The sequence below is a fragment of the Quercus lobata genome, chromosome 9, assembly GCF_001633185.2.
Source record: "Quercus lobata isolate SW786 chromosome 9, ValleyOak3.0 Primary Assembly, whole genome shotgun sequence".
In the NCBI taxonomy this organism is placed as follows: domain Eukaryota; kingdom Viridiplantae; phylum Streptophyta; class Magnoliopsida; order Fagales; family Fagaceae; genus Quercus; species Quercus lobata.
The window spans coordinates 24771978-24798632 of record NC_044912.1 but is presented as its reverse complement, the minus strand read 5'-3'; the positions used below and the strand labels follow the sequence as shown (position 1 = coordinate 24798632).

Sequence of the window (26655 nt, the reverse complement as noted above, 5' to 3'; positions counted from 1 at the left end):
ATCAAAAAGTGTAATGAAACCTATGAATAGTAGCAAAAATAAGTTAAATAAAAAAAAAAAAAGGGCTTTTTAAGCCAATGGCAAACACATACTAAATCTTAAAAGTTTGGAATATGTTTCATTTAAATTTTAAGCTTTTAAAGTATTTTATGTTAGTATTAAAGTTTTTAAAGACATCTCATTTAAATCTAATATTGTATAACATTTACAAATGTTGTCATTACTAATGGACTATTATTTGTACACTGTTGACATATTTATGGTTTAAATCTCACTTTTCTCATTCTCAAAAAAAAAAAAAAAAAAAAAAATCACTTTTCTCTCCTCCAATATATATATGCGTCTTTCTACCACCTATTTTTTTAGTGGGTCCCACCCAAATCTTAGCCATTTATTTCTTTTGTTTCAATCCTGACCATTTATTTAAGTTAAGTAGTAAACCTATTACCGGCTGAATGGGTAGTGTATAAGTAAAAACAAAAAAGAAAAGAAAGAAATAGAGAACGAGCGATTGGTGGGCCAAGAAGATGAACAGAGACAAGGCAAGCGATTTTCCACCTTCAGATCATCTATTACTCAAAATAACTTGAGAAAACAATTTAATCTAAAAGTGTTAAAGGTATAGATATACTTGAAAAATTATTGTTTTGCTTCCTTTTTTATCTTTTTTTTTTTTTTCCCTATATTCTTCTAAGTATTAAACTTTTGTATTTATAGCAAAATTCGTACTTCGAAACCGTGAAAAAGTAAGATATATAGAAGAGAAAAAAAATTATAATGGATGCGGTAAAGTTTTGGTGCCGCACAAGCATGTACATTTTATTATTATTTTGTTTAGAATTTGAGTCACACGGGCTGAGTTTCGGAGAGGGAAAAAAAAAAAAAAAAAGTAAGAATAAGTGAAAAATTTAATTCTTTTTTTTTTTTAAAATGGCGTGAATAAGTAAAAAAAAGGAAGACAAGTTTACCTGTACAAGAGATGTATTTTTGTTATATATATATATATATATATATATGGTCAGGTTAACTGGTATTAGAAAAGTTTTGACACCATTTTTATGATAAATATAAATAATTGTCAACAAAATATTTTATCATCCAAAATTAATTTATACACATTTTATGCTTATTAAAACTATTATCATACTTTAATGTGTAATCTTCAATTTATCTAAAAGAAAAACCATGATTTAAAATATTAAAAAAAATATTAAGTGTGATTAATATAATATAAGTGATAACTGCACAATGACTTAGGGAAAGAAAATATATGTCTTGACTCTTGAATTATATAAAATTCTCTTGATGAAGTTTTCTTATAAAACAACAATAACAACGTAACAAGCTACAAATAGTAAATCATGTTTTTATAGCCATAAATCACGTTAAAAACATGTTTTTTTAAAGGTGGAATTAAAAACTATTGATATGTATTAACTTGGCGCCCTCTGGAAATTATTTCTAACCCAGCCACTGGTTTAAAAAATGATATTTTATTAACAACATAACAATTGAAGTTTTATTAAAAATTTACACAATGCAAGTCAATAAATCACTCACCCAAGGTTGACAGAAACAAGAAAACGACTGGAAAGTATTAATATTAGTTGAAATTTGAGTCGATTACTGACCAATTTTATTCTATTTCTCCTTTTTCCTGGCCCCTTCATCCAAACTAGTCATTAGAGTAGTAAACGCGAGCCACATAGACCAAGCAATGGGAAATGCCGCTGGCAAAAACTGCTAGAAACTGTGCTTAATGGATCAAAATACAGACCGGAGTTTGCAAAGGCCGTGAGGTGTACTGTGTACAGTACGTATTGATGCATGTAATTAATAATTATAATTATAGAAGCATAAGAGACAGAGGAGGAAGACCAAGATCTAACGTAGGAAACAAGAATGGAAAATTGAGAGAACTGCGTCATTGATGGGAGATACTCAACACCATCAGATACTTTTAGAGAAATATGCATGCACAACTGAGAAAGAGTAGATTTCGTTAAACGAGCACTCTGACTTGCTTCAAGGCGCTGTGTAAATGTGGTATGATATACATCATTTTGATAATTAGTTAAATTTCTATATCTGGTTTATCAAAAATAAACAAGCAGCTTTGAAACTTTTATATAAATGTGCAAATGGGTGAGTGATTTTTCATTATGTAATTTATTTTTAATAAAAGTTCAATAATCATGTTATTTTTTTAAAAAAAAATAACACTTCAATGATCTATTAGACAAAAACATTATAAAATTAACACAATTAAACTAAGGGATCAATAGTGCTCATTTTTAAAATTATTGGAACTGCACGCAATCTATAACAACCAACAGTCCATTTTGGCTTTAAAATAATTATGTTAGCAAGTTCAAGTGATAAACTAATGGTGATCACATTTTTTGTGATGTCTTACATATATGGTTTGAACCGGACCCCCTCCTTTACTATCTACCATACATATATATATATATATATATATATATATATATATAAAGCAACAAAATTGAAAACAAGAAAAATACTAATAGTCAGCTAGAGAAACTTGGGGGGAGAGTGTAGTAATAAGATACTTAAAGTACATTTTTTGCCCTTAAAAAATTTTGGGGTTATTTTCATTTTGGCCCTCTATATTTCAAAATTTTCATTTTGACCATTTTTTGTTTGACTATGTACTTTTCATACTGGCCCAATATTTTTATTTTGACCATTCATGTTTAATTCACTTTTCGATTTGGTCCTTCATGAATATGGAAGTTTTGAAATGTAAATGGCCAATATAAAAATGGAATTTTTTTTTTAAAAATGACCAAAATGAAAGGCCAAAATTTTAAAGGCTAATAGTATACTTTAGTCTAATAAGGTCAACAAGGCCTAGGATTGGCCCAAAATAGTTTGAGGACTAAAGTGAAGATTTTTAAAGGTCATTTTTTATTTAAATAATATTGAATTTATTTTTTATATTATAATATTTTTTATTTTAAAAATATTATTAATTCTTACTATTTAATATGAATCATTCATCTAGAGTAGAGTGAGTTGGTGATACTACAAATATTACTATAAAAGTATTACAGAGAGGAGTCCTATATATAATTTTAAGTAATATTACACTGTTCAATAACTTGTTATTGAATTTATATTTTGAATTTAAATAACTTGTTTTATATACACACACACATACATACATACACTATATATAAGAGGATTCCTCTCTTTCAGTTAGACTTTTATATGGTTTAAAAATACCCTTATTAATGAAGAGTAACTTCATATAGAAATTAGGTCATAAATATCAAATAACAAATTTCATTTTGAATTGAAAAAGAGAATTCCTAAAATTTAGGATTTTTTTTCCTTCACGTTCAAAAAAGAAATTACAGTTCAGCTTATCTCTAAAATTTATCATTTTTATTTTTTTGAAAAATAAAAATATATTTCTAAATTATAATAAATGCAAATTATTAACTTTTACTCAAAAAAATAAAAGAGCCTCTAAGCACGTGTATGAGCGCGTGCTCAGAGGTTAGTATAGATATAAAAGGATTCTCCTCTTTTAGCTAGACTTTTATATGGATCAAAAATACTCACGTTAATGAAAGTTAACTTCATTTAAAAATAAGTTCATAAATGTCAAATAACAAATTTCATTTTGAATTTAAAAAGAAAATTCCTAAAATTTAGGATTTTTTTCCTTCATGTTCGAAAGATAAATTACAGTTACGGTTTATCTCTAAAGTTTATCATTTTTATTTATTAGAAAAATAAAAATATATATTTCTAAATTATAATAAATGCAAATGATTGACTTTTACCAAAAAATATAGAAGAGCCTTTGAATAGTGAGTACGCTTGCTTAAAGGCTAATATATATATTACAAGAATCATGCTAACTGTCAACCAGAGAAACGTTGGGTGGAAGGGTAGTATGATAAAAAAGGGCCAGACAAGCAGGGAGGGCTCGTTTGGTACATACACTTAAACAACAGTTTTCAGTTTTTAAAAAACATTACAAGTATTTCCACACACTTTTTTATCCACACCTATTTCCAAAAATTATAAATAATATTATTAGAACAATATTACCAAACGGCCCTTTAACCATTATGATTTATGAGATCAATAGTCCCCTGTCCCCCACAAACTTTTTTTATTATAGCATATATTATATATATATATATATATATATTATTTTATGATAAATTACTTTTGATTTTTTTTTGGTAAAAAGATAAATTAATTTTTATACCTTAAAGTTTGGAATATTTTTTATTTAAACTTTAAACTTTTAAAGTTTTAAAGTTTTTTTTTCTCAAAAAAAATTAAAGTATTTAATGTAAGTTTCAAAGTTTTTAAAAACATTTCATTTAAATCTAATATAGCATTTATAAATGATGTCATTATTAGTAGACTATTACTTAAACACCGTTAATATATATATGGTTTGAATCTTACTTTTCTCTCTTCCATTATCTATCTGTCTCAAATATATATATATATATATATATATATATGCTAGTAAAAAAGAATTAATAGGGGCCAAAGGGGCCATATATTAGTCTCATTCTGATTTTGTCCTTAACCCTATTAGAGCTAGCCCTATAGAGATCCCAAATCATATATTATATAATAAAAGTTGGGCTTAAAAGTCATGGTTGTGCCAAGTGACTTCACCAAATTGCAGAAATTTTTTTAGATTTTTTAATAAATTCATTCACTTAAAGTTTTTAGATAAAAAAAAAAAAAGTTTTTGATCTTTATCAACTTCTTTGGATAAAGTAACAATAAGTGTTCTAATGAGGTTCCTCTTCCCTTTTTTTTCTTCTTTTTTTTAAAAAAATTCTATAAAAAAATAATTTTACTAGCTTACTATAGTATTTTTTTTTTTTTTTTGGATAAACATTTATCCTACATCATCTATTTCGTAATAATAAAGCAATAGATTTAAAAGTATTATTTTCTCTTCTCAATTTTTTTTTTCTTTTGGAATAAATAACAAAACAAAAAAGCTAATATTTATTAACTTTAACGTAAACTTTAAAAAAATTCTAATAACAATCTAATAACATTAACTATTTTTTTGGGATAAAGTAAAAAAAAAAAAAAAAACTAATATGTAATTAACATAAACTTATTAATTACGTAAACTCATTTTTCTTTTTTTTTTCATATCAAGTTATCTTCACAACATAAAATTATGTAACATAAAAGTGGGGGTATATATATGATTTGGTATATTTTTAATAAAAACTCAATAATCATGTTATTTGAGAAAAATATGACTTCAATTACTTGGGGGCTCTACTTGTATGTGAGGGTGGTCCTAGGACCACCCTCACTTGTCAAAAAAAAAAAAAAATTTATACATAAAATTTTTTTTATATATAAATAATTATTTTAAACTAATATTTTTTGTGACCACCCTGAATTGAAAAAATTGTATATATATACTTTCAAATATATATTATTTACTAAATTAACTTATTTTGACCACCCTAATAAAAATTTTGAACACTTTTACTTGAGACTCATAAGAATTTCATCCACAACATTTTCACAATAATTTCACAATAAATCTAAGCTAACAACTTGTTGCATAAAATTTGTTATGAAATTGTTGTGGTCACTTTATTATTCTTATATCAGCATTTTCAATTTACACTTATCTTTTATTAGTCAAATTTTTTTTCTTATTCTCTTTGTTAGTACAAAAAATTGTAATATTTTGTGTATTTGTGTTTTTTTTTTTTTTTTTGGTGACGTTGATATATTCAAATTGTCTTTTTATTAAATTTTGTATAATTTAAGTTTTTAAGTGACCACCCTGAAAAAAATTCCTAGAAGCGTCATTGATTTCAATGATCCATTAGCCAAAAACGTTATAAAATTAACGCAATTAAACTAAGGGATCAATAGCATTTATTTTTAAAATTTTAGGGACTACACGTAATCTTTAACAACCAACAGTCCATTTTGGCTTTAAAATAAGACTATGTTAGCAAATTCAAGTGATAAACTAATGGTAATCACATTTTTTGTAGTGTCCCATATATATGGTTTGATCCCCCTTCTTCACTATCTACCATATATATATATATATATATATATATATATAAACAAGAACAATACTAATAGTCTGACTAGAGAAACTTGGGGGGAGAGAGTAGTGATAAGATAATTAAAGTACATTACTTTGGGATCGCTTTCATTTTGGCCCTTTATATTTTAAAACTTTCATTTTGACCATTTTTTGTTTGAATATGTACTTTTCATATTGGCCCAATATTTTTATTTTGACCATTCATTTTTAATTCACTTTTCGATTTGATCCTTCATGAATATGGAAATTTTGAAATGTAAATGACCAATATAAAAATGGAATTTTAAAAAAAATGACCAAAATGAAAAGCCAAAATTTTAAAGGCCAATAGTATACTTTAGTCTAATTCTGGGCCCAAGACAATTTGAGGCCAAAAGTGAAAATTTTTAAGGGCCATTTTTTTATTTATATGATATTGAATTTATTTTTTATATTATAATATTTTTATTTAAAAAATATTATTAATTCTTACTATTTAGTATGACTCATTCATCCAGTAGGGAGTGAGCTAGTGATACTACAAATATTATTATAAAGATTTTACAAATTGATGTGACAATAATATGATTGGTTTGAGGGCCATTTTTTTATTTAAATGATATTGAATTTATTTTTTTATTATAATATTTTTTATTTAAAAAATATTATTAATTCTTACTATTTAGTATGACTCATTCACCCCGTGGGGAGTGAGCTGGTGATACTACAAATATTATTATAAAGGTTTTACAAACTAATGTGTCACTTATAAAAAAGAAGTTATTCAAACATTCAATTATTATATTGTTTAAGTTGTACCAATCATATTATTGTCACATTAGTTTGTAAGTTATTTTGTCGTAAAATTTGTAATAACTTTAGCTTTTTTAATTCACTTAATGATAATTGGGTTAGATTTCTATTAATTCTTTTTTTTTTTTTTGTTGGGTAAAAATACTATAGTTACTACAAAAAATCTTACAATTTGATGTGGTAATGAGGTGGCTCTTCAACAAAAGAAAGAAAAAAAATGAGTCGAATTACTTATTGTGATTGGTAACATATCAACTTATAAGACCTTCTTTTTTAATGGATAATTTCAACGTATGAAATCCATTTTTGATGAGAGCTCTTTATCATTAGACTAAGACATCAATTAGTTTTTAGTATAGATGGAGATCAAACCTCAAATCTCTTATTCAATAATAATGTAATCCAATGATAAATTTGTCAAAATTCTAAACATGCTTCTTTTCAATTTATAAGACCAATGTAATAAAACTTGTAGTGTTCCTAACATAGCTCTAATTTTTTTGGACTTTCTTATAAGTGGGGAAAAAAATGTACAACCGACCTCAAATTTAAATAAATAATTAAAACATTATTGTCCCTATATATATATACATATATATATATATATATATATATATGTATTGGGTTTAAATTACACCTAGTGTAACTCTAAACAATATTACACCACCCAATAACTAATTAATAAATTTATATTTTGAAAATTCCATTGTTGGATTACATGTTCTATATGTTCATGCGTGCCAATTTTATACCAATTGGATGTTATTTACCATTCGATCTATAAACTCATATTTTATTTATTATTTTAAACTACAAAAATTTGAATTTATACAATTGATAGATGACATCATTATTGATCTTTTATCACCTTAAAATTTTGTAAGCATGAAAAAATATACAAAGATAATGAAATCCAACTGTCGATTTATCAAAATTCATATACAGTTAAAAAATATTGATTGGTGTAATATTGCTTAGAGTTATACCAGGTGTAACTTAAACCTAACTCTCTCTCTCTCTCTCTCTCTCTCTCTCTCTCTCTATATATATATATATATATATATATATATAACCTCTACCTTAAACAACACATAGATTCGAAGGTAGCAATAGTGAAAATCCAGAGCTGCAATAGAGCCCTAATCAAAACCAAATCAAACTCAACCAACATAAATCCGCTACCGCAACCTCCATGCCTTGCACTTTTCCTCCTTGAAACACCGAACCCAACCTCTTTTCGTTCTAACAAAGAGAGAATAGCCCAAAAAAGAACTAAAAAGAGGAAAAAAAATTATCAGATACCAATAGATATAGATAACACAGCAAAGAAACGAAACCCCAAAAAAGAGATTCAAAGGATTAAGAATCTATGGTCACGATTTTTCTCTCTAAATACTGACAAAAAAGATCGGTTTGAGTTATTATCGATTTTGCAGAAACAGTGATATAGATCGACTAGTCTTGAGAGAGAGAGAGAGAGAGTGTGTGTGTGTATAAAAGACCTATGGGTCGGCGGCGTGGGGAGACGAGTCAATGATGTGGAGGACTAGGCGAGACAGAGCACAAACCGAAGACAAACCCAGAACAAGGAAGAGATGGAGGACTGGACAAGATGGGTCTCGGCGATGAGGGAGAGATATTAAAAAAAAAAAATAGAGAAGGAAAAAGGAAGAAAGAAGAGAAGCCAGAGGGAGAGAGAAAAAGAAACAAAAGATAAAATATTATTATTATTTTTAGCTATAGTACCATTGTTGTAGCGTACATTTTAAGTACCAGTGGTGTTAAAAATAGCAATATAGTTAGTTAGCCCCAGTATTACTAAGAGCATCACTAATGGGAATGCCAAATGGTGGCACAAACCACCCAACATTTGGACTTGTAAATGTTCGGAATTGTAAAATTTTTTACAATTGTGCTACAGTAGAATCTTATTAATAAGATGCTACTGTAGCACAATTGTATTTCTAAAAATTATTTTTTAATTGTCTCTCTCATACTTTTTATAAAAACTCCGACCAACTTTCTCTCTCCTCTCTCTCTCTCATTATTTCTTTTCTTTTCTCTATCTTCCTTCTCTCTCATCCTGCTCTCCTCTCTTCAGAGTCAAAAGAGTCAAAACCCCATAGCCACCAAACCAAGGCTTGACCCATTGTCACCAACCATGGCAAGCCACCACCCACTCATTATTTCTCTTCTCTCTCTCATTGCAGATCAGTGTGGTGGCGCGGAGATCAGCGTTTGGGGTTTGGCGCAAAGATCAGTGTTTGGGTGTGGGGTGGAGATCGGCATTAGGTGTGGTGATCGGCGTTGGGCGTGGGATGTGGAGATCGCCGTTGGGCATGGGTTTCCGGCATTTAGGTTGGATTTGGGTGGCGACGGTGGCATGGGTTTGGGTGACGGTGGCGACAATTGGATTTGGATTTGAGCATGGGTTCCCAACGTTTGGGTCGAATTTAGGCATGGGTTTCTGACGTTTGTTTAAGTTTCTGTTGATTTGGGTGATTTTTTGTTGTGATTTGCTTCTTGTGATTTTGCTGGGTATGGGTTTGCTAGAGGTTGAGGCCGGTGCTAGAGGTTGAGGGAGAAAGAGAGGAAAAGGAAGAGAAAAAGAGAAATAGTAAAAAAAAGGATTAAAAAAGAATATTTAAATAGAATGGGAAAAAAATAGAGTTTTGGGATGTTAGGTGTGTTGTGAAATGGTATGGTATAATTAATAAAGTAACTTTTTGGAATGGTAAAATGTGATAGGATGGCATTTCAGGTTATGGATGCTCTAAATGCCTAAGGCTGTGACACCAAGGCTATGACGTGGAATATGATCAAACCAAAATTGTCGTGTTTTCTAGTTTTTCTAGCCATGAAAAGGTTCATAATTTTTGTGCCACATTATTAGTTGTGCCACAACTTGGTGATATTAAAAATCAAAACTTAAAAAAAAAAATTAATTAGATTTTAACTGAATTTTAATTTTGAGTCACATGTCTCATTTAATTTTAAATTTTTTGTATCGAGTTATCAAGAAACACAATAAATCTTGTGGGTATTTTCTAGAATTGTTATCAGTAAAACCCAACAATTTGGTTGTATCCTAGGGCCAAGTTTGTAATAACCCTTTAACAACAATAGCATGGGGGAAAATATTGTCTAAGGATAACAATTTTGTACCTCCAAGTTTTCTATTTTCTATTTGTCTACTGTGTTAATTATGTTCTTTCATAATTACCTTGTGTAATATCCCCAACATGACATATTTGCTATTTTCCAAATATTAAGGGAAAAATTACTTGAATTTAAAGTTTAAGAAGAAAATGCAAACTGCCCCAAACATTAAAGGATGAAAGTGTTTTTATTCTAAGTTTTTGTTTTTGTATGTAAAACTATGTGTTTTTACTTAAAATGGTGCGTAAAGAAAAAAAAAATACAAAAGGTCAACCCAATAAAACTGTATGTGAAATAATGAATTTTAGTTCAACAAAGTTGACTACCAAAAAAAAAATACTAGAAACACAATAGAATGGCACAACATTTTTATTATACCTTTATAATTTTGTTATATTTTATTTTGACTTGTAGAGAATTGACAACTTAATAGTTTTGAAAATATTGTGATGATAACAAATATCTTAACATTTTCACACAAAAAAAAAAAATTCTAAGTCTATAACATTTTCACAACAAATCAAAAATAGTAAGTGCGGGGGTGAAAAGCCAGGGAGCCCATATCTATGTATATGTTGGGCCAAGGGCCCAATCCGAGGAAGAACTCTTCCTCGGCTAGGCAAGACCGAGGACAAAAGGAATGGTCTGTCATTAAGAGAGACACTCCGAACCATTCTATGGAAGAAGATAAGTATTAAGAAAGAACAGGAAAAAGGAAGACATGGAAATATTTAAGAGAAAGCTGTTACTATCGCATTAAATACTCTGTAACTAATTGAACCGTGCTTTTCAACCTTTACAACCACTCCCAAAGACTTTAGGGAGGGGCTGATGGGACAAGTATCAACACTATCAATTTAAATCTACACGTGGATGGTGAAAATGAGAGGAAGATAGTATAAAATAGAGGAGAAGGGAAAAAAGAAGAGGAGCCCGAAGCAATCTGGGTGCCAGACTTGTAACAAAGTCTTAAGAGCAATCTTTAAGAATCAACCTCATCAGTTAAAATCCGAGGACGTCTTTCCCTAGTAAACTTTTGTTATCTTTCTTTCTTTCTTTATCATCAAAACCTATTGGTCGATCATCTAATTCACAAAAGTCCAGATTTCCAACCCATTCTCTACAAATTTATTGTTTGGAACATTTTTGGGCTTACATCCGTATCTCTGTTATGCTAGAAGCTCAAAATTATGACCTTACAATTGGCGTCGTCTATGGGGACCTGGTGTTTTAGCAAGTTTAACGCTTAACATATCGAGGCGATGCAACGAGATGTTGACCATTGGTGAAGGAGACCATTTTGGCCGTGGCGCATGCTACGCAGAGGATTGCTCCATGCGGAACAATATTGGGGGCTTTTAATATCAAATACATATCTCGTGCCTCCGTCAAGAGCCAAGTTCTCACGGACCTAGTGGCCGAGATCGCTGAACCCTTGTTAGATGAAATGATAGAAGCCAGCATATGGATGGAAAATCAGTTGACACGGTCTCACTGCGTGGGATCCTTTATCCAGAATGGTACATGTTGATGGCACTACAAATTAAAGGTGATCCGAAGTGGGGCTAGTTCTAGCATCTCTTTAAAGTGCTTAAATAGAACCTAAGGCATGTCTAGGTCTTCAAACCAGATGCTTACGGGAAATTAACACTATGACATCTCTTTAAAGTACTTAAACATAATCTAAGGCATGCCTGGATCCTCAGACCAGATGCTTAGGGGAAATTAACACTATGACATCTCTTTAAACTATTTAAATAGAACCTAAGGCATGCTTGGGTTCTCGGACTAGATGCTTGGGGGAAATTAACACTATGACATCTCTATAAAGTGCTTAAACAGAACCTAAGGCATGCCTAGGTCCTCGAACCAGATGCTTGGGGAAAATTAATACTATGACATCTTTGTAAAGTGCTCAAACAAAACCTAAGGCATGCTTGGGTCCTTGGACCAGATGCTTGGGGGAAATTAACATTATGACATCTTTGTAAAGTGCTTAAACAGAACCTAAGGCATGTCTGGGTCCTCGGACCAAATGCTTGGAGGAAATTAATGCTATGACATCTCTTTAAAGTGCTTAAACAAAACCTAAGGCATGCCTGGGTCCTCGGAGCAGATGCTTAGGGGAAATTAACACTATGACATCTATGTAAATTGCTTAAACAAAACCTAAGGCATGCCTGGGTCCTCGGATCAGATGTTTGGGGGAAATTAACACAATGAGATCTCTGTAAAATGCTTAAACAGAACCTAAGGCATGCCTGGGTCCTCGAACTAGACGCTTGGGGGAAATTAACGCTATGACATCATTATAAATGTTGAATAGAACCTTAGTACACGATGATCCCCTCGGATCACTTGCTTTAAATTCAACATTCTTTGATGGTTGCACAGTTCGCAATATAGAGCACATGGTTATTTTCCTGATTATTTCTACATAGTTAACTTATTTAAAGTTAGCGGCCGGGTGCTACTATCAGTTTTGATAAAGTCAGGGTGACAACTTTTCGTTACTATCAACAACATCAATTCGAAACCCCATTGGAGGGAAAAATAACGACACACCCATTCATGAAATGATTATTGCAGAAAAAGGAAAGATTCATAAAGTAAAAAGTGCAACCCTTTCTATTAAATAAAGGAAAGGTACATCATATACAAAGCGACTTAGGCAGGCTTGTTTTAAAGCTAACTATAAAAAGAGAAAGCTCATAGGAATGGTAGATTTACAATCTTGTTCTAGCAACAATCGAGCCAGTATGGATGGTACTGGCGATGAGAAAGAAGAAGAGGTAGAAACGCTTGATGGACCCCTTTTCTCCTAACTACAAGATGTTCTGCTATCAAGGCTAAGAAACAGGAGACCTGTCTATCCTTGTCCTTGTTGATTTGCTTGATCAACCTTGGGTCATTTTCACATTTGTGCACACTTGATATATATCACCAAGTAAGACCCAAACTTTGTCACACCAAAAATCTAATGCGATCTACATCTGCTTTAGGTCTTGGCTAAGGAGGAGGGTCTTCTTTCTTGCTCGGTTGAAAGGTAAGAACATCTTTGACCTCAACTTCCTTTGCCTTAGCTGCGTCATCCTGGATCTTGGCGGCATCCTTGGTTTCTAAGGAGGGCTTGGTTTCCTTGCCCTTTCCTTTATTCTTGGCCACCTCATTCTTTAGGCTTGATCACCATCTTGGCAGGGTCCTTGGGAATGCCTGAAGGGTTAAGAACTTGAGATTCCTGCAAAACTCAAGGATCTGTAAATGAGGAAGAACGATTCCCCCAGGGTGTCTTATATAGAAGGCGAAATCTAGTGGAAATTAATTCACCCGAAATTCAAAGAAAGAGTTACAAGCGAGATAAATCCCGCCCAATTTCCAAAGAAATCCTTAACCATTGGATCTTCGTCACTTCGTAAAGATATTAATGAAGGCACACCTTGTGTACCGAAACGGAACGTGACTTGGATAGTTAAAAGACACCTTATAATCAGAAGTGGTGTAAAATGGGCGCGAAGGGGCTACTATCACATCGAGATCCTTCTTTCCTCCCATGGAGTAGGAAAGAAGAATTTCGAGGGGCTACTGTGGGGGTGAAAGGTCAGGGAGCCCATATCTATGTATATGTTGGGCCAAGGGCCCAATCCGAGGAAGAACTCCTTCTCAGCTAAGCAAGACCGAGGACAAAGGGAATGGTTTGCCATTAAGAGCGACACTCCAGACCATTCCATGGAAGATGATAAGTATTAAGAAAGAACAGAACAAAGTAAGACATGGAAATATTTAAGAGAAAACTGCTACTATCGCATTAAATACTCTGCAACTAATTGAACCATGCTTTTTAACCTTTACAACCACTCCTAAAGACTTTAGGGAGGGGCTGATAGGACAAGTATCAGCACTATCAATCTAAATCTAAACGTGAATGGTGGAAATGAGAGGAAGATAGTATAAAATAGAGGAGAAGGGAAAAAAGAAGAGGAGCCCAGAGCAATCTGGGTGCCAGACTTGTAACAAAGTCTTAAGAGCAATCTTTCAGAATCAACCTCCTTGGGTAAAATCCGAGGACGTCTTTCCCTAGTAAACTTTTGTTATCTTTCTTTCTTTATCATTAAAACCTAATGGTCGATCATCTAACTCGCAAAAGTCCAGGTTTCCAACCCATTCTTTACAAATTTATTGTTTGGAACTTTTTTGGGCTTAAGTCCATATCTCTGTTATGCTAGAAGCTCAAAATTATGACCTTACAGTAAGTTATTACATGTTGTTATTAGTGGGCGAAACAGTAATTTCAATGGTAAGTTTAAATTACAACCAATAACAATTTACCATTTATGATTTGCTATGAAAGTGCTGTAAAAAATGTTGTGAATATAGCACTTCTTTTTTCACAATATATTTATTTTTAGTTGTGGTTAGTTCTAGGATGATATTTTATTATTTTATTTTGACCTATAAGAAATTAATACGTCAACAATTGTAAAAATATTGTGCTAATTTGTTGTCTTTATATATTTTTACTATATTGTGATACAATTAAGGGTCCTCAATTGGTTGGGTTGGGCTGGCCTGGCCCATTTTTACTTGGCCCAGGTGCACAATGGGCTGGGCATAATGGACTATTAACTAGTTAATGGGCCGGGTCGAGTTAGGCCGAAAGAGAAAACCCCAGCCCACAACCCTACCCATGGGCAATGCCCATTGTCTAAAACGGGCTAGGCTACTAGGTTGGGCCTAATGGGCTACCAATGGGATTGTGTTAGCATATTATTTTTATAAAGAAAGAATCATTTTTTATAAGGGAATAATCAATCTATTTTTTTTAAAGGAAAGAATCAAATAATTTAATACTTAATTATAATTTTTTGTTTTGTTGATGGAAATTTATTTAATTTTTTTTTAAGGCTTCAAATAGTTTTTTTTTTTTATCTTTAATAAAAAAAAATATATAAAATGGTTAATTCAAATTTGCTAGACTACTAGAAAAATATATATTTAATAAACTAAGTTTAGCACAATTATTTTAAGTATTTTAGTGGTTGAGAGAGTTCTTTTAGGAAATTCCTCTACAATATCTCAAGATCAATCCCTCATACACTTCCTATATATTTTTGTTATAAATTCTAAGTTATTGGACTAGGCAACGGGTTGGGCCAACAGACTGGGCTATTGGGCTAGCCTACCGGGTGGCCATAGGCATAAAAACTAGCCCACGGCCTAACCCACTAGGCTAGTAGGCTACCCATGGGCCTTAATAACAACGGGCTGGGCCGCCCATTAGCTTGATAGGCTACCAAGTTTCTAGGTCGGGTCGTGGGCTATGGGTCATTTGATGAGCCTTTTTTTTTTTTTTTTGATGGGAAATTTGGAAGAGATTTCATTCCAACAAAGAAAGGTGTACACAGAGGCAGGAGACCTGCTAATACAATAGATCATCACTCAGAATTTCCTGAATACAAAGGGGAGGGGTTCCTTTCCATATTTTTGTTTGGCCTGTGCGTTTAGCTTCTAAAGCTAAGTAGTGGGCAGCTCTATTACCTTCACGCTTCAAGTGATGAAAGGAACAAAAACTGAAGGAGCTGGTTGCTACCCGAATGTCCTCAAGAATGTGCCCAAAGTCGCTGCCAGAAGCTTCAGAGATTAAGTCATGAATAATAGCTAAAGCGTCGGACTCAAAAAGAGCTTGGTGGACTTGCATTTCAACAGCAAAGAGAACACCATGAAGCAAAGCATATGCTTCTGAGACTTCAGCAGGAAAACAAGAGGAAAGAACCAGGCTGAGAGCACCAATGGGGAAGCCTGAGGAATCCCGAATGACAGCTCCAATGCAAGAATTGCCACCCCCTACATCAGTGGCACCATCCACATTGATCATGAAGAAGCCGGCAGGGGGAGCAGTCCAATGGGCACGGGCAGGTGGAGGAGCAGGGGGAGAGGAGAGCCTAGCATCAATAAAATCCAAATGGGCTCTTTTTGCAGTCTCCCAAACCATGGCTGGCGGAAGAGCAGAGTCCCCATAAATGGCTTGATTTCTATTCCCCCATATTGACCAAAGGACAAAGAAAAGGAGAGCTAAATCCTTGAATAGGCCTGAATCAATGACCTTTGATATAGAGTCCATAAAAGATGCATTTGGGGAAGGAATACTTACAGGGCAGTCCAGCCAGTTAGCCCAAGTTTGATTGGCATGAGAGCAAAGAAATAAGGCATGTTGGATAGACTCCATTTCCATGTCACATATAGGACAGAAACCAGAGACATTTAGACCCCGACAGCGTAAATTTAGCATGGTTGGGAGGCCATTTCTGCATACTTTCCAAGCAAAAATCCGGATCTTTGGGGGGATATTCAAATGCCAAATTGCTTTCCAAAAGGAGGTTTGGCTGTGAACAGCAGAACACTCACCAAGATCATGATCATCTATTGTGCGCATAGCAATGTAGTACGCGCTTTTCACGGTGAAAGAACCTCTTTTGTTGCCTACCCAAACAAGTTGATCGTCAGGGAGTCTAAAGCTGATAGGAATCTTAAGGATATCAGCAGCCTCATGGGGTAGAAAGATAGATCTTACCAAATCCGTTTTCCACCATTTTGTATCCTCATCAATGAGAGAAGAGACCATTGGGAAGATGCCAAAGTCTAAATGAGGCGAGGTCACTTTATAGGTGGTTGGAGTTGGGAGCCACCTATCTTCCCAAATGTGAATCCGCTTACCATTTCCCACCCTCCACCGAGTACCCTCCTTTAGGACCCGAAGACTATTATAGATGCTCCTCCAAGCGTAGCTTGGATTGCTTCCCATTCTTGAGTTAAGGACATCCTCAAAAGGAAAATACTTAGCTTTATAGACCCTTGCAACCAAAGAAGTGGGATTAGTGAGGATCCGCCACCCTTGTTTTGCGAGTAAGGCAAGGTTGAAGGCTTGGAGGTTCCGGAAGCCCATGCCACCATACAACTTGGACTTACATATCTTTTTCCAACTAACCCATGCAAGTCTTGACTCATGGTTTCTTTGGCCCCACCAAAAGTTCCTCATCATGCTTTCCAAGTCGTCACACAAGGTTTTTGGAAGTTGAAAACAACTCATTGTGTACGTGGGCACCGCTTGTGCCACGGCTTTGATAAGGATTTCTCGACCTCCAATAGAGAGAAGTTTTCCTTTCCAACCCGCTAATTTCTTGCTCACTCTCTCTTTAATTTCAGCAAAGACTTGGGATTTGATTTCCCAATCAAGGAAGGGAGGCCAAGAAAGCATAGCAAACCTACTATAACTTTATGCATTCACAACCAAAAAAACACACACACACACACACACACACACAACAACGGGGAGTGAAATAGTGCAAAATTGAACAAACCAAAGGACTTTAGCATTACTACTATACTTATAGGTGGTTATTAATGAGAAAAAAAGTAATTTTATTGGTAAGTTTAAATTAAAACTAAAAACAATTTACTACTTATGATTTGTTATGAAAAATGTTATAGATGTAGAACTTTTTTTTTTCATAATACCTTTATTTTTAGTTGTGGTTGGTTTCAGTATGATATGTTATTATTTTATTTTGATCTATAAACACTTAACATCTCTAACAATTGTGAAAATATTGTGTAATTTATTGTTTTAAAAGAGTTCAACCAGCGATATTAATTGTAAAAAGAAGAAGAAGAAGGGAAGAAGAAGAAAGGACCAACCAAACAGTACCCTTAAACAAATCAAAAGTACTGTAGCGATAATCATTCTATTATTATAAAGATCATTTAAAAATGTTAGGAAAATATCAGATAGTCCACCTAAGCCATGACGTGCAAAATTTAATGCAACATTCTATTATTATAAAGATAATTTAAAAACGTTAAGAAAAAAAAAAGTGCTGTGACTAAAAACATGGTGCAATAGGAGTTTTGCAAAATTTCCTAACGTTAGGAAAATATCAAATACGAAGGTTGATTTGTTCAACCTTGGTTTGTTCAAGTGGCACTGTTTGATATTTTCCTAACATCAGGTTGCATTAAAAACATTGTCCAATGCATGCCAGCCAGCAAAATATCAAGGTTGTGACGCGAAGGCCATGACGTGCAATCTAATGAAAACCAAAATTGTCATTTTTTTTTTTTTAATAAATAAACGTGTTGAAAATTAGATACAATGTTTTCTGTTTTCTCTTACTTTCTTACTAACCAAAAAGAAAATACAAACCACTAAAACAAACAAAATTTCTTCTCACCGACTAATTGGATACAAATGATTATATATATATATATATATATATATATATATTACTTTCTTATATTTCTCCCCAACCAAGGAAGATAACTCCATGACCATGTTAAGGTGAAACTTGATTTTATGTGCCACCTAAGCCCAAACTTGATTTTTCCGTAACATTTTTTTTTTATGATTGTTATGGGAGAGAGGCATTGAGTAAGAGTAATCACCTTTATGTTGTAGGAAGAACATGGAATGAATGGGAAAGAGGTGTAGAGGAAATAGTAAGAAATTTATAGGGAAAAGAAAAAGAAAAAGAAGATTTAGAAAAGGGAGATGAAAATTTGGAGGAAGAGTAATAGTAAGGTGAAGGCTAAAGAATGGTTGGAAGAATAATGAGGGGAAGAAAAACCAAGAAATTAAAATTGATTACTAAACCTCCTTTATTATATATTTTATAGATATTATTATTACTTTATATGTAGTATCAAAAAAAGTGTTAGGAAAGAAAAGTGATGTGAATAAAGATGTGGCACAATAGGAGTCTTGCAAAATCTAATGCAACCTTCTATTATTATAAAGATAATTTAAAAACGTTAGCAAAAAAAAAAAAAAAAAAAAAAAAAAGGTAACGTGACTCTAGGAGTTTTGCAAAATTTAATGCAACCTTTTATTATTATATATGGTATTGATAGATGCTTGTGCATCGTACTCGTTCATAAATGTGTATAAAACAAAGTTTGTCCATGGGTGTATGGAGACAAATGTATGTAAATTATAGATTTTTCCCACCACTAAAATCAAATCCTTAGCTATGTAGCCAAAAAAAAAAAAAAATCTTAGCTCTACCACTAATCACATCTCGGTTTCCAAACAAAAATTTTTGGTTCTGCCATTGACTACAAGAACTTAGCAGTAAAGTTTTTGCTATAACTCTAATGTTTTGAGTATCTGACACATTGCAATAAATATTACTTCAAATTTCTGAATTTATTTAGTATGGGCCATGATTCGTAGAGTTTTTCTCCAAAAACTCTAAATTTTAACAATAGAATTTAGTAAGTAGAATTTTTGCATTATCATTCTTTAACTAAAAGACACTTTTAACATTTTGAGTGTTTTGATAAATTACAGTGAAGAGGATTTTAAATTTATGAATTTTGGTACGGCACTTTGTATTTTGACATGATTTTTTTCTTCTTTTTTAAACGAAGAACGAAATGAGTAGATGAGAGATTATTACTATTGGTTGTCTTGGGAGTGCTATAAATTTAACACTAGCGCACAGAATCCAGGACAATAGATGCACCGGGCATTCTTCCCCTCAAATGTCAGCAGTAAAAATAGTCCATCAGAAAACTAGATATCCAAGCATTCCAAGAATTAACGTTTTCTTGAGGAAGTCCAAGAATTAACGTTGAACACGAATTTTCATTCCATTACTACTTTAGAAAAATCCATATGTACACTAAAAAATCAAGTACCTATAGAGGGCCTATTTACACCCAAAAAAAATATACATATATATATCGAGTTCTATGCCACCCATTCTCTTGTTGAACTATCTGTATCAGAAACTATCAAATATTCTGATGCATACTGTAAATTGGTGACAATGTTTCTTTTTCCCCTATCATCTATACTACACAATGTTATTTACATTCTAACTTCAACCACGTCCCCGTCTTTAAGCTCTGTACTGGGTAATACCAACTGGCCATTGACCAAAACTAGCTTTCCCTCAAGTCCTACTCTTCTAGCAGCATCTGCAGCCGTGCTACCAGTCCTCAACCTCATTATCCCGCCATGGGGCCAACATACAATCACCACTTCCCCAAGGACAACCGAGCCAGGATTAACATAAGGTTTTCCACCATGCTTTGGTTGTCCTAAACTTGCTTCAGAGCGTAGTTGCTCTTCCCACCGAAGCATTGTCCTCAATAGACGCACCTAAAATTCAAAACTCAATTAGTTTACAGAACGTTAATTGATATCAAGAGTCTATTTGTAACTACCTACGTAAATGTCAACTTCAGCCAGGTCATTTTCTAACAGATTGAAGCATTTAGTGAATCAGGCTTGACTAGCAAGCGTGAAACAAATAACATTAGATAATTTTCAACAAAGATTCACTTACTACTTACTAGTAAAAAACACAATTGGCTTTCAGAATAATAAGATGATTGTAGACAAACCTTCTTGTTAATGCTAGCTTCCATGGAAGTTGAAGTAATTGATTCAAAGCTTGGCCTAGATGTTAAAGAATCAACCTGTCTGCCCTCAAAAACTGCAGATACAAGATTCCAGTATTCAGATTCTTCTTGCTCTGTCAAGTCAATGACTTGGATGAAGGTTGGCAGTAGGCGCCCAAATTGGTCTTGCTGCATGGTCAAAGATAGCTCAATAAATCTTGACATGTCCAATGGAGGTTTGATCATGGGGATTATTTACTAGCAAAATGATAGTAGTCACTTGAAGATTAGTAACTAAAATCCCTATTTCATTCCTAGAATCCAATAAAAGTAAAAGCAAGCTGAGATTTATCCTAAAAAATAAGAATGCTTGGTTTCCATTCCATTGAATATTTTGGCATACTTCTACCCTTTTGCCTTTGAACAATTGGCGTAACTCTTAAAGTTTTTGTTATGCCTTCAATAATTTTTGTCATATACCTCAAATTCATAAATATTTTACACTAAAGCATATTTATAGCTTTTATAATGTCCAAGTAAAAAAAATCAATAGAGTGAAGTTGGAAACGGGAATGTTCTGGAAACAGTGAATAATATGGAATTTCATGAAATTACTGGAAATGTATTACAGAATCTACTTAGGTCTTTAAAAAAATGTATCTAATGATTAATTGAGTTTGTTTGTGGCAAATACAGCCACCCCAGTAAAGTGAAACTAATTTAAAATGGGAACTAAATCACTAGCTATAAGCCAAACATTATACATCCATCCTTTAATGTTCTTATATTTGATATAATGCTTCTTATGATTCAAAACCAGTAAGAGAGAGAGAGAGAGAGGGGGGGGGGGCATATTGCATCAAAGAAATGTAAATTAACAAGAGTTGGTGTGTGGTACACACTATGTTTTGATGGAAACAAATGAAAATGTTACTTTAGTGGAAAATTAGCAAGTGCTGGGTATGTCAAAAGCGCGCACAATATTTTGATGGGAAAAAAAAAAAATTTAATGTTAGTTCAGCATACCAGATTGTACTAAAACGGACCATTTCCAAAACATCTCAGATTTTCAATGTGCCATGATTTTAGCATTTTAGAAAACAGGAAATGTTACCTAGGATCTATGAGATGCAAACTGCAGAAAAGATTAACATAGACACACAAACACTAGATTTACATGGTTTACCCAGAAGTAGGGCAAGTCTATAGAGTTGCTGCAGTTTTATTATAGCAAGTACAAATTGAGCTACAGGTATCAAAATCATTAGCATATATATACATATACCTTAATACTTTGGGCTTAAGGCAACTAATGTATTAAAAAATACTAGAAATACCCACAATAATTGTATGGGCACAAAGCTTGTGCAATCCAAAGCCATAAATGCCACACAAAGATCCTCACATTGCATCATTGTGTTTGTCCCCCATGAAGTAGCATCTTTTTCTTTAAAAACTATTTCCTAACAATTTAAATTTTTGAGACAATCAGTAATTTACTACGGTATCAGAGTCGGTAGTCATGAGTTTGAACCATGTCTCCACCCTACCTCCCACTGAAAAAGTTAAAATCCCTCATGTTGGATCCCATTTATTAAGGGGGATTCTAGGCCTACATGTGAAGGGGGTTGTTAAAATTATGGTTAATGAATTAAACTCATTATTTCCCAAAAATTTAAGCTTTTGGAATGGTTGGTAATTTATCATTTACATATATAGTTTAGAGAATTCTCATATCAGCTTTCACATACAACAAATCACAGGAAATAAATACAAGACAAATATATAGGCCCAGAAGCCAAAGGTTCCAAAGGAAGAAGTTAATGATAATTAAAAGAAGACATATGGGCATGGATCTCATGCAATTGCATGGCACTTTGGTTTTGTAACCACACCATTCAAGGTTAATTAAAATGATTGTGCTTCCCTATTCCAAACAATCAAAGCAAGGGGGAGGTTGGGAGGAAGCGGGGGAGAGAGAGAGAAAGAGAGAGAATCACAAAGATGAAGGATTTAAAAGGCACAACTAGACAGAAAACTAGATTTTAATGGTATTGAAACTGTTATTGACAGTATATTGTCACATTCATGGAAAGTTTTCCTCCATGTCAAGACTGTTAAAGTTACATACTTCTCTAAAGAAAATATTTTCTCATCATCTTTCAGGAATTTATGGAATGGAGGAAAACTTGCACTACCAAGGCAAAGCATTCTGTTGCAATTGGACTCTACAGTTTTAAGAGAATTCACATAGATAACACCATATACCTTGAGACCTCTCCAATAATCACATAAGATCATCCAGAACTCACAGAAAACCCATAGCAGACACTATTCCTATATTGAATGGACTCAACATTCATATTTCCAACACCACTCCTTCAGAGGAAAACACAACCATTGTGTATAGAATAACTTTTACACACAATTAAAAGAATAAACTTTCAGATTGAAAGTCACCAAGATATTGAAATTTGAAAGACAGTTATATTTTTCTTAATAAGTGCATGCAAAAGTACCTTGTGGTATATACCATCTCGACAGAGTGTATACTTCTCTAGACAAGTACACCAATCTCCATGTCCTGGTTCACACCACCACTCATCAGACACCTGGAATGCCAAGTCAGTGGCAGTAAATAAAAAAGTTCGTTTGAATTACCATATTAAATGTTACTTGGTCAAAATCCAACCAATACAAACAACTTTGAGTGTTAGTTGAAATCTCTAAAAGAATGATCAATCAATGTAATGTTTCCATTGCTTCACCAGCACTTAGCATTTTAGCACAATAGCATCGTTACATTTAAAGCATGAGATCAAGTGCCCAAATGATCAGGTTGTGATGATACTATGTAACCTGGCACAGGTGATCCTATGTGAGAGAGGCAATTGTATTTAAGGTGCCTAACTAAGCCCAAGTTGATGATGTCATTGATACATTTTGAGATATAAGTTTGCCTGGCTTGGAAAAAAATATACAAAGTATGGTTTAAGTGAAAAGAGTAAATCATGACATTTGTGGGAGGCCTAGAGTTTCCTTTGTTCCATCACCAAAAACAAACTATGAGAAACAAGCTCATTGCATGCAGCAGAGAAATTATTTAAAATAGTGTAATGACATAATGAAAATTTTAGAAAATTTCTCTACAAAATAATTTGGCTGAAATTAATCCAAAACTTACCGTGAGCATTTCATCATCTTCATACATAATATTGCTTCTAATTCTTACATGGAATAATCAGAAAGAAAAGGACGTTGATTATTATGGATCCAATAGACTAATAATAAAAAATCTACTTGGACTACAGAAAGACTCTCCCAAGTAGGAGCTTTCTCTCACACATTCCGTGTGGATTCTTCCTCCACCTCTATGTGGTCTTCTCCACCATCTGAGGATGGGTTTCTCCACCACTGTGTGGGCTTTCCTCCAGCATTTCGTGTGGGTCTTCTCTACCCGTTCTTCTTGTGGTCACTTCACCATTTTTCTGAAAATCCCTAAATCTAAATCCCTATCTCAGTTACATATCAACCATCCACCATCCCATATCTCTCTCAATTGTCGCTTATCCTGTCTGCTGGCTTTAGTGCGGGCAACACCGGTGAAGAAACTCAATCATCAAATTTAGCAAGGAAGTGGGTCGGCATCTGATTAAACAAAACCCGGTTTTTATTTTGGAGCTTCTCTCTCTCGCCGAATGAGCAAAGTTCTTCTGGAGAGTGGGTCTTCTTGGTCTGGGTGGGTTTTGATCTTTTGCTAATCGATTCTCGGTGACTTTTCTGTCTAATGCAACTGCTGCAAAGATCATTTGTAGGGCGATTCACCAGCATTTAAGGGTAATTCTGATTTGTATTTCTTTATTGCTTCTAAGGTCTGAATTTTGGGATTATCTCTTTGTTTGGTTCTGTTTGGATGTTTTGTTTGTTTCAATGGACTTTTTTACTCCTGGTTGGATAGGCTTTGTACAGAATAAGATATGAAAAACACAGAAAGGTCACACCTCTGAAAACAATGAATTCACTTTGTTGGAACTGTCAGGGAATTGGGAACCCCCGGACAGTTTATGCACTCCGTGATTATGTGCAGCGCTAGAATCCCAATTTAGTTTTCCTTTGGGAAACTAAATCAAAATGTAGACGTATGGAAAAAATAAAATTCAAACTCAGTTTTACAAATGGACTATGTGTATCGAGTAGGGGCCGAAGTGGAGGGCTTGCTCTTCTTTGGTCCAATGACACAAAGCTGGAAATTAAGAGCTATTCTAACCATCACATTAATGCGATAATTACAGAGGCAGACACTGGTCATGTTTGGAGATTCACCAGGTTTTATGGATACTCGGAGACCCACCTCAGGGAAGAATCCTGGAAACTCCTCTCCTATCTTCATAGTCAATTTAATTTACTTTGGTTTTGCTGTGGTGATTTTAATGAAATCCTTTCAATGACTGAAAAAGCTAGTGGAGCTCAACGTTCCCAAAATCAAATGGATGGCTTTCGTAGAATTGTAAATCACTGTGGCTTTAAGGACCTAGGATACTGTGGCCCAGATTATACTTGGTGTAACATGAAGGAAGGGAGTAACAGGATTTCGCTTCACCTTGATAGAGCTTTTGCTACTAATGAATGGCTCGGACATTTCAAGGACCACTGCATTCTTGCCATCACAGACTCTCCTCCTCCATCTCGTAGAGGTAAACGTCGTTTCCATTTCGAAGCTATGTGGGTCAAAAGGGAGGATTGTCATGATGTGATTGAGACTGCATGGCACTCCGGTACTCTCTCTGTCACTCCTGAAGGGGTTGCTTCAAATCTCCAAAAATGTGCAAGTGCTTGGTAAGCTGGAATCAGAATGTAATAGGCAATATTCCAAAGAAAATAGCCGAGAAAAGAAAAGCTCTTAACTCCATTACAACTGTTGATTAGCAAGTCAGCAGAGGGGCCGAAATTATCAGCTTAGAAAGGAAATAAATGACCTTCTGGACAGTGAGGAGACCATTTGGCGACAACGTAGCAAAGTCCATTGGTATAAGGAAGGTGACAGAAATACGAAATTTTTTAACGCCCGTGCTTCGGAGAGGAGGAAGAAGAATTCCATTTTGGGGCTTTGGAATGAGGACGGTGTTTGGTGTGAAAGTAAGGAAAGTATCACAGCCACTGCTATAGCTTATTTTGAGAAAATCTACACTACATCTTCTCCCACCGAAATCAATGAAGTCACTAATGCAATCCCTAGGCGTATCACAGATGAAATGAACTCTAAGCTCACCAAAACTTTCACAAGTGAGGAAGTCTTGAAGGCACTTCAGCAACTCCACCCCACTAAAGCACCTGGACCTAGCATTATAAACATGGTTTTAAATGTGCTGAATTCAAATCTACCCATGACTGAAATAAACTAAACCAACATCTCCCTCATACCAAAAAACAAACCAGCCAGCTAGAATGATAGAATTCCGCCCCATTAGCCTCTGTAACACCACCTATAAAATCATTTCTAAGGTCCTTGCCAATAGGTTTAAAGACGTTCTACCAAACATCATATCCGAAAACCAAAGTGCATTTACCCCTAATCGCTTGATCATGGATAATGTTCTTATGGTTTTGTGGAAAAATGGATTGATATTATTATGAATTGTGTCTCTTCTGTTTCTTATTCAATGCTTATAAATGGAGAAGCTTGTGGGAACATTTCTCCCTCAAGGGGCATTAGACAGGGAGCTCCGCTCTCCCCTTGCCTCTTCCTCCTTTGCGCCGAGGGCTTTTCAGCTCTTATTCATGAAGCTGCTTGAATCAGCAAATTAATGGATTTTCCATCTGTGGAGGCTGCCCTTTAATTACTCACCTTTTCTTCGCCGATGATAGCCTCTTGTTTTGTAAAGCAAAGAAGCAAGAATGTCATACACTTGTCAGTATCCTCAACAAATATGAAGAGACTTCAGGGCAAAAAATTAACACTGTCAAATCCTCAATATTCTTTAGCCCGAACACTTCCCAAGAATTAAGGGATGGCATCCTAAACATCCTTGGTCCAATGCAAGATTCCAGGCATAACAAGTATTTGGGGCTGCCTTCCATCATTAGGAAATCCAAAGCTCAGGTGTTTGCTGAAGTGAAAGACAGAGTGGCAAAAAAGCTTGCCGGTTGGAAGGGTAAACTCCTTTCAAGTAGTGCCTACATACACTATGGGTTGCTTCCAACTTCCC

At 33.8% G+C, this 26655-nt stretch overlaps 1 protein-coding gene across 7 annotated transcripts in view; it reads right to left on the bottom strand.

The window, feature by feature from the left end:
- Positions 1-19668: 19668 nt before the first annotated feature.
- Positions 19669-26655, bottom strand: part of LOC115960317 (probable GTP diphosphokinase RSH2, chloroplastic) — a 29188-nt gene continuing 22201 nt past the window's right edge. For 5 of the 7 annotated variants that reach the window (XM_031079144.1, XM_031079145.1, XM_031079146.1 and 2 more), the window contains 3 exons: positions 22969-23061; positions 20453-20638; positions 19669-20207 (listed from right to left, as the gene is read on the bottom strand). In XM_031079144.1, the coding sequence (XP_030935004.1) occupies positions 19914-20207; positions 20453-20638; positions 22969-23061 (573 nt within the window). In that variant the 3' untranslated portion in view covers positions 19669-19913. Of the gene's footprint in view, positions 20208-20452; positions 20639-22968; positions 23062-26655 lie in introns of those variants that run through there. The other 2 variants (XM_031079148.1, XM_031079150.1) reach the window with 2 other exon arrangements.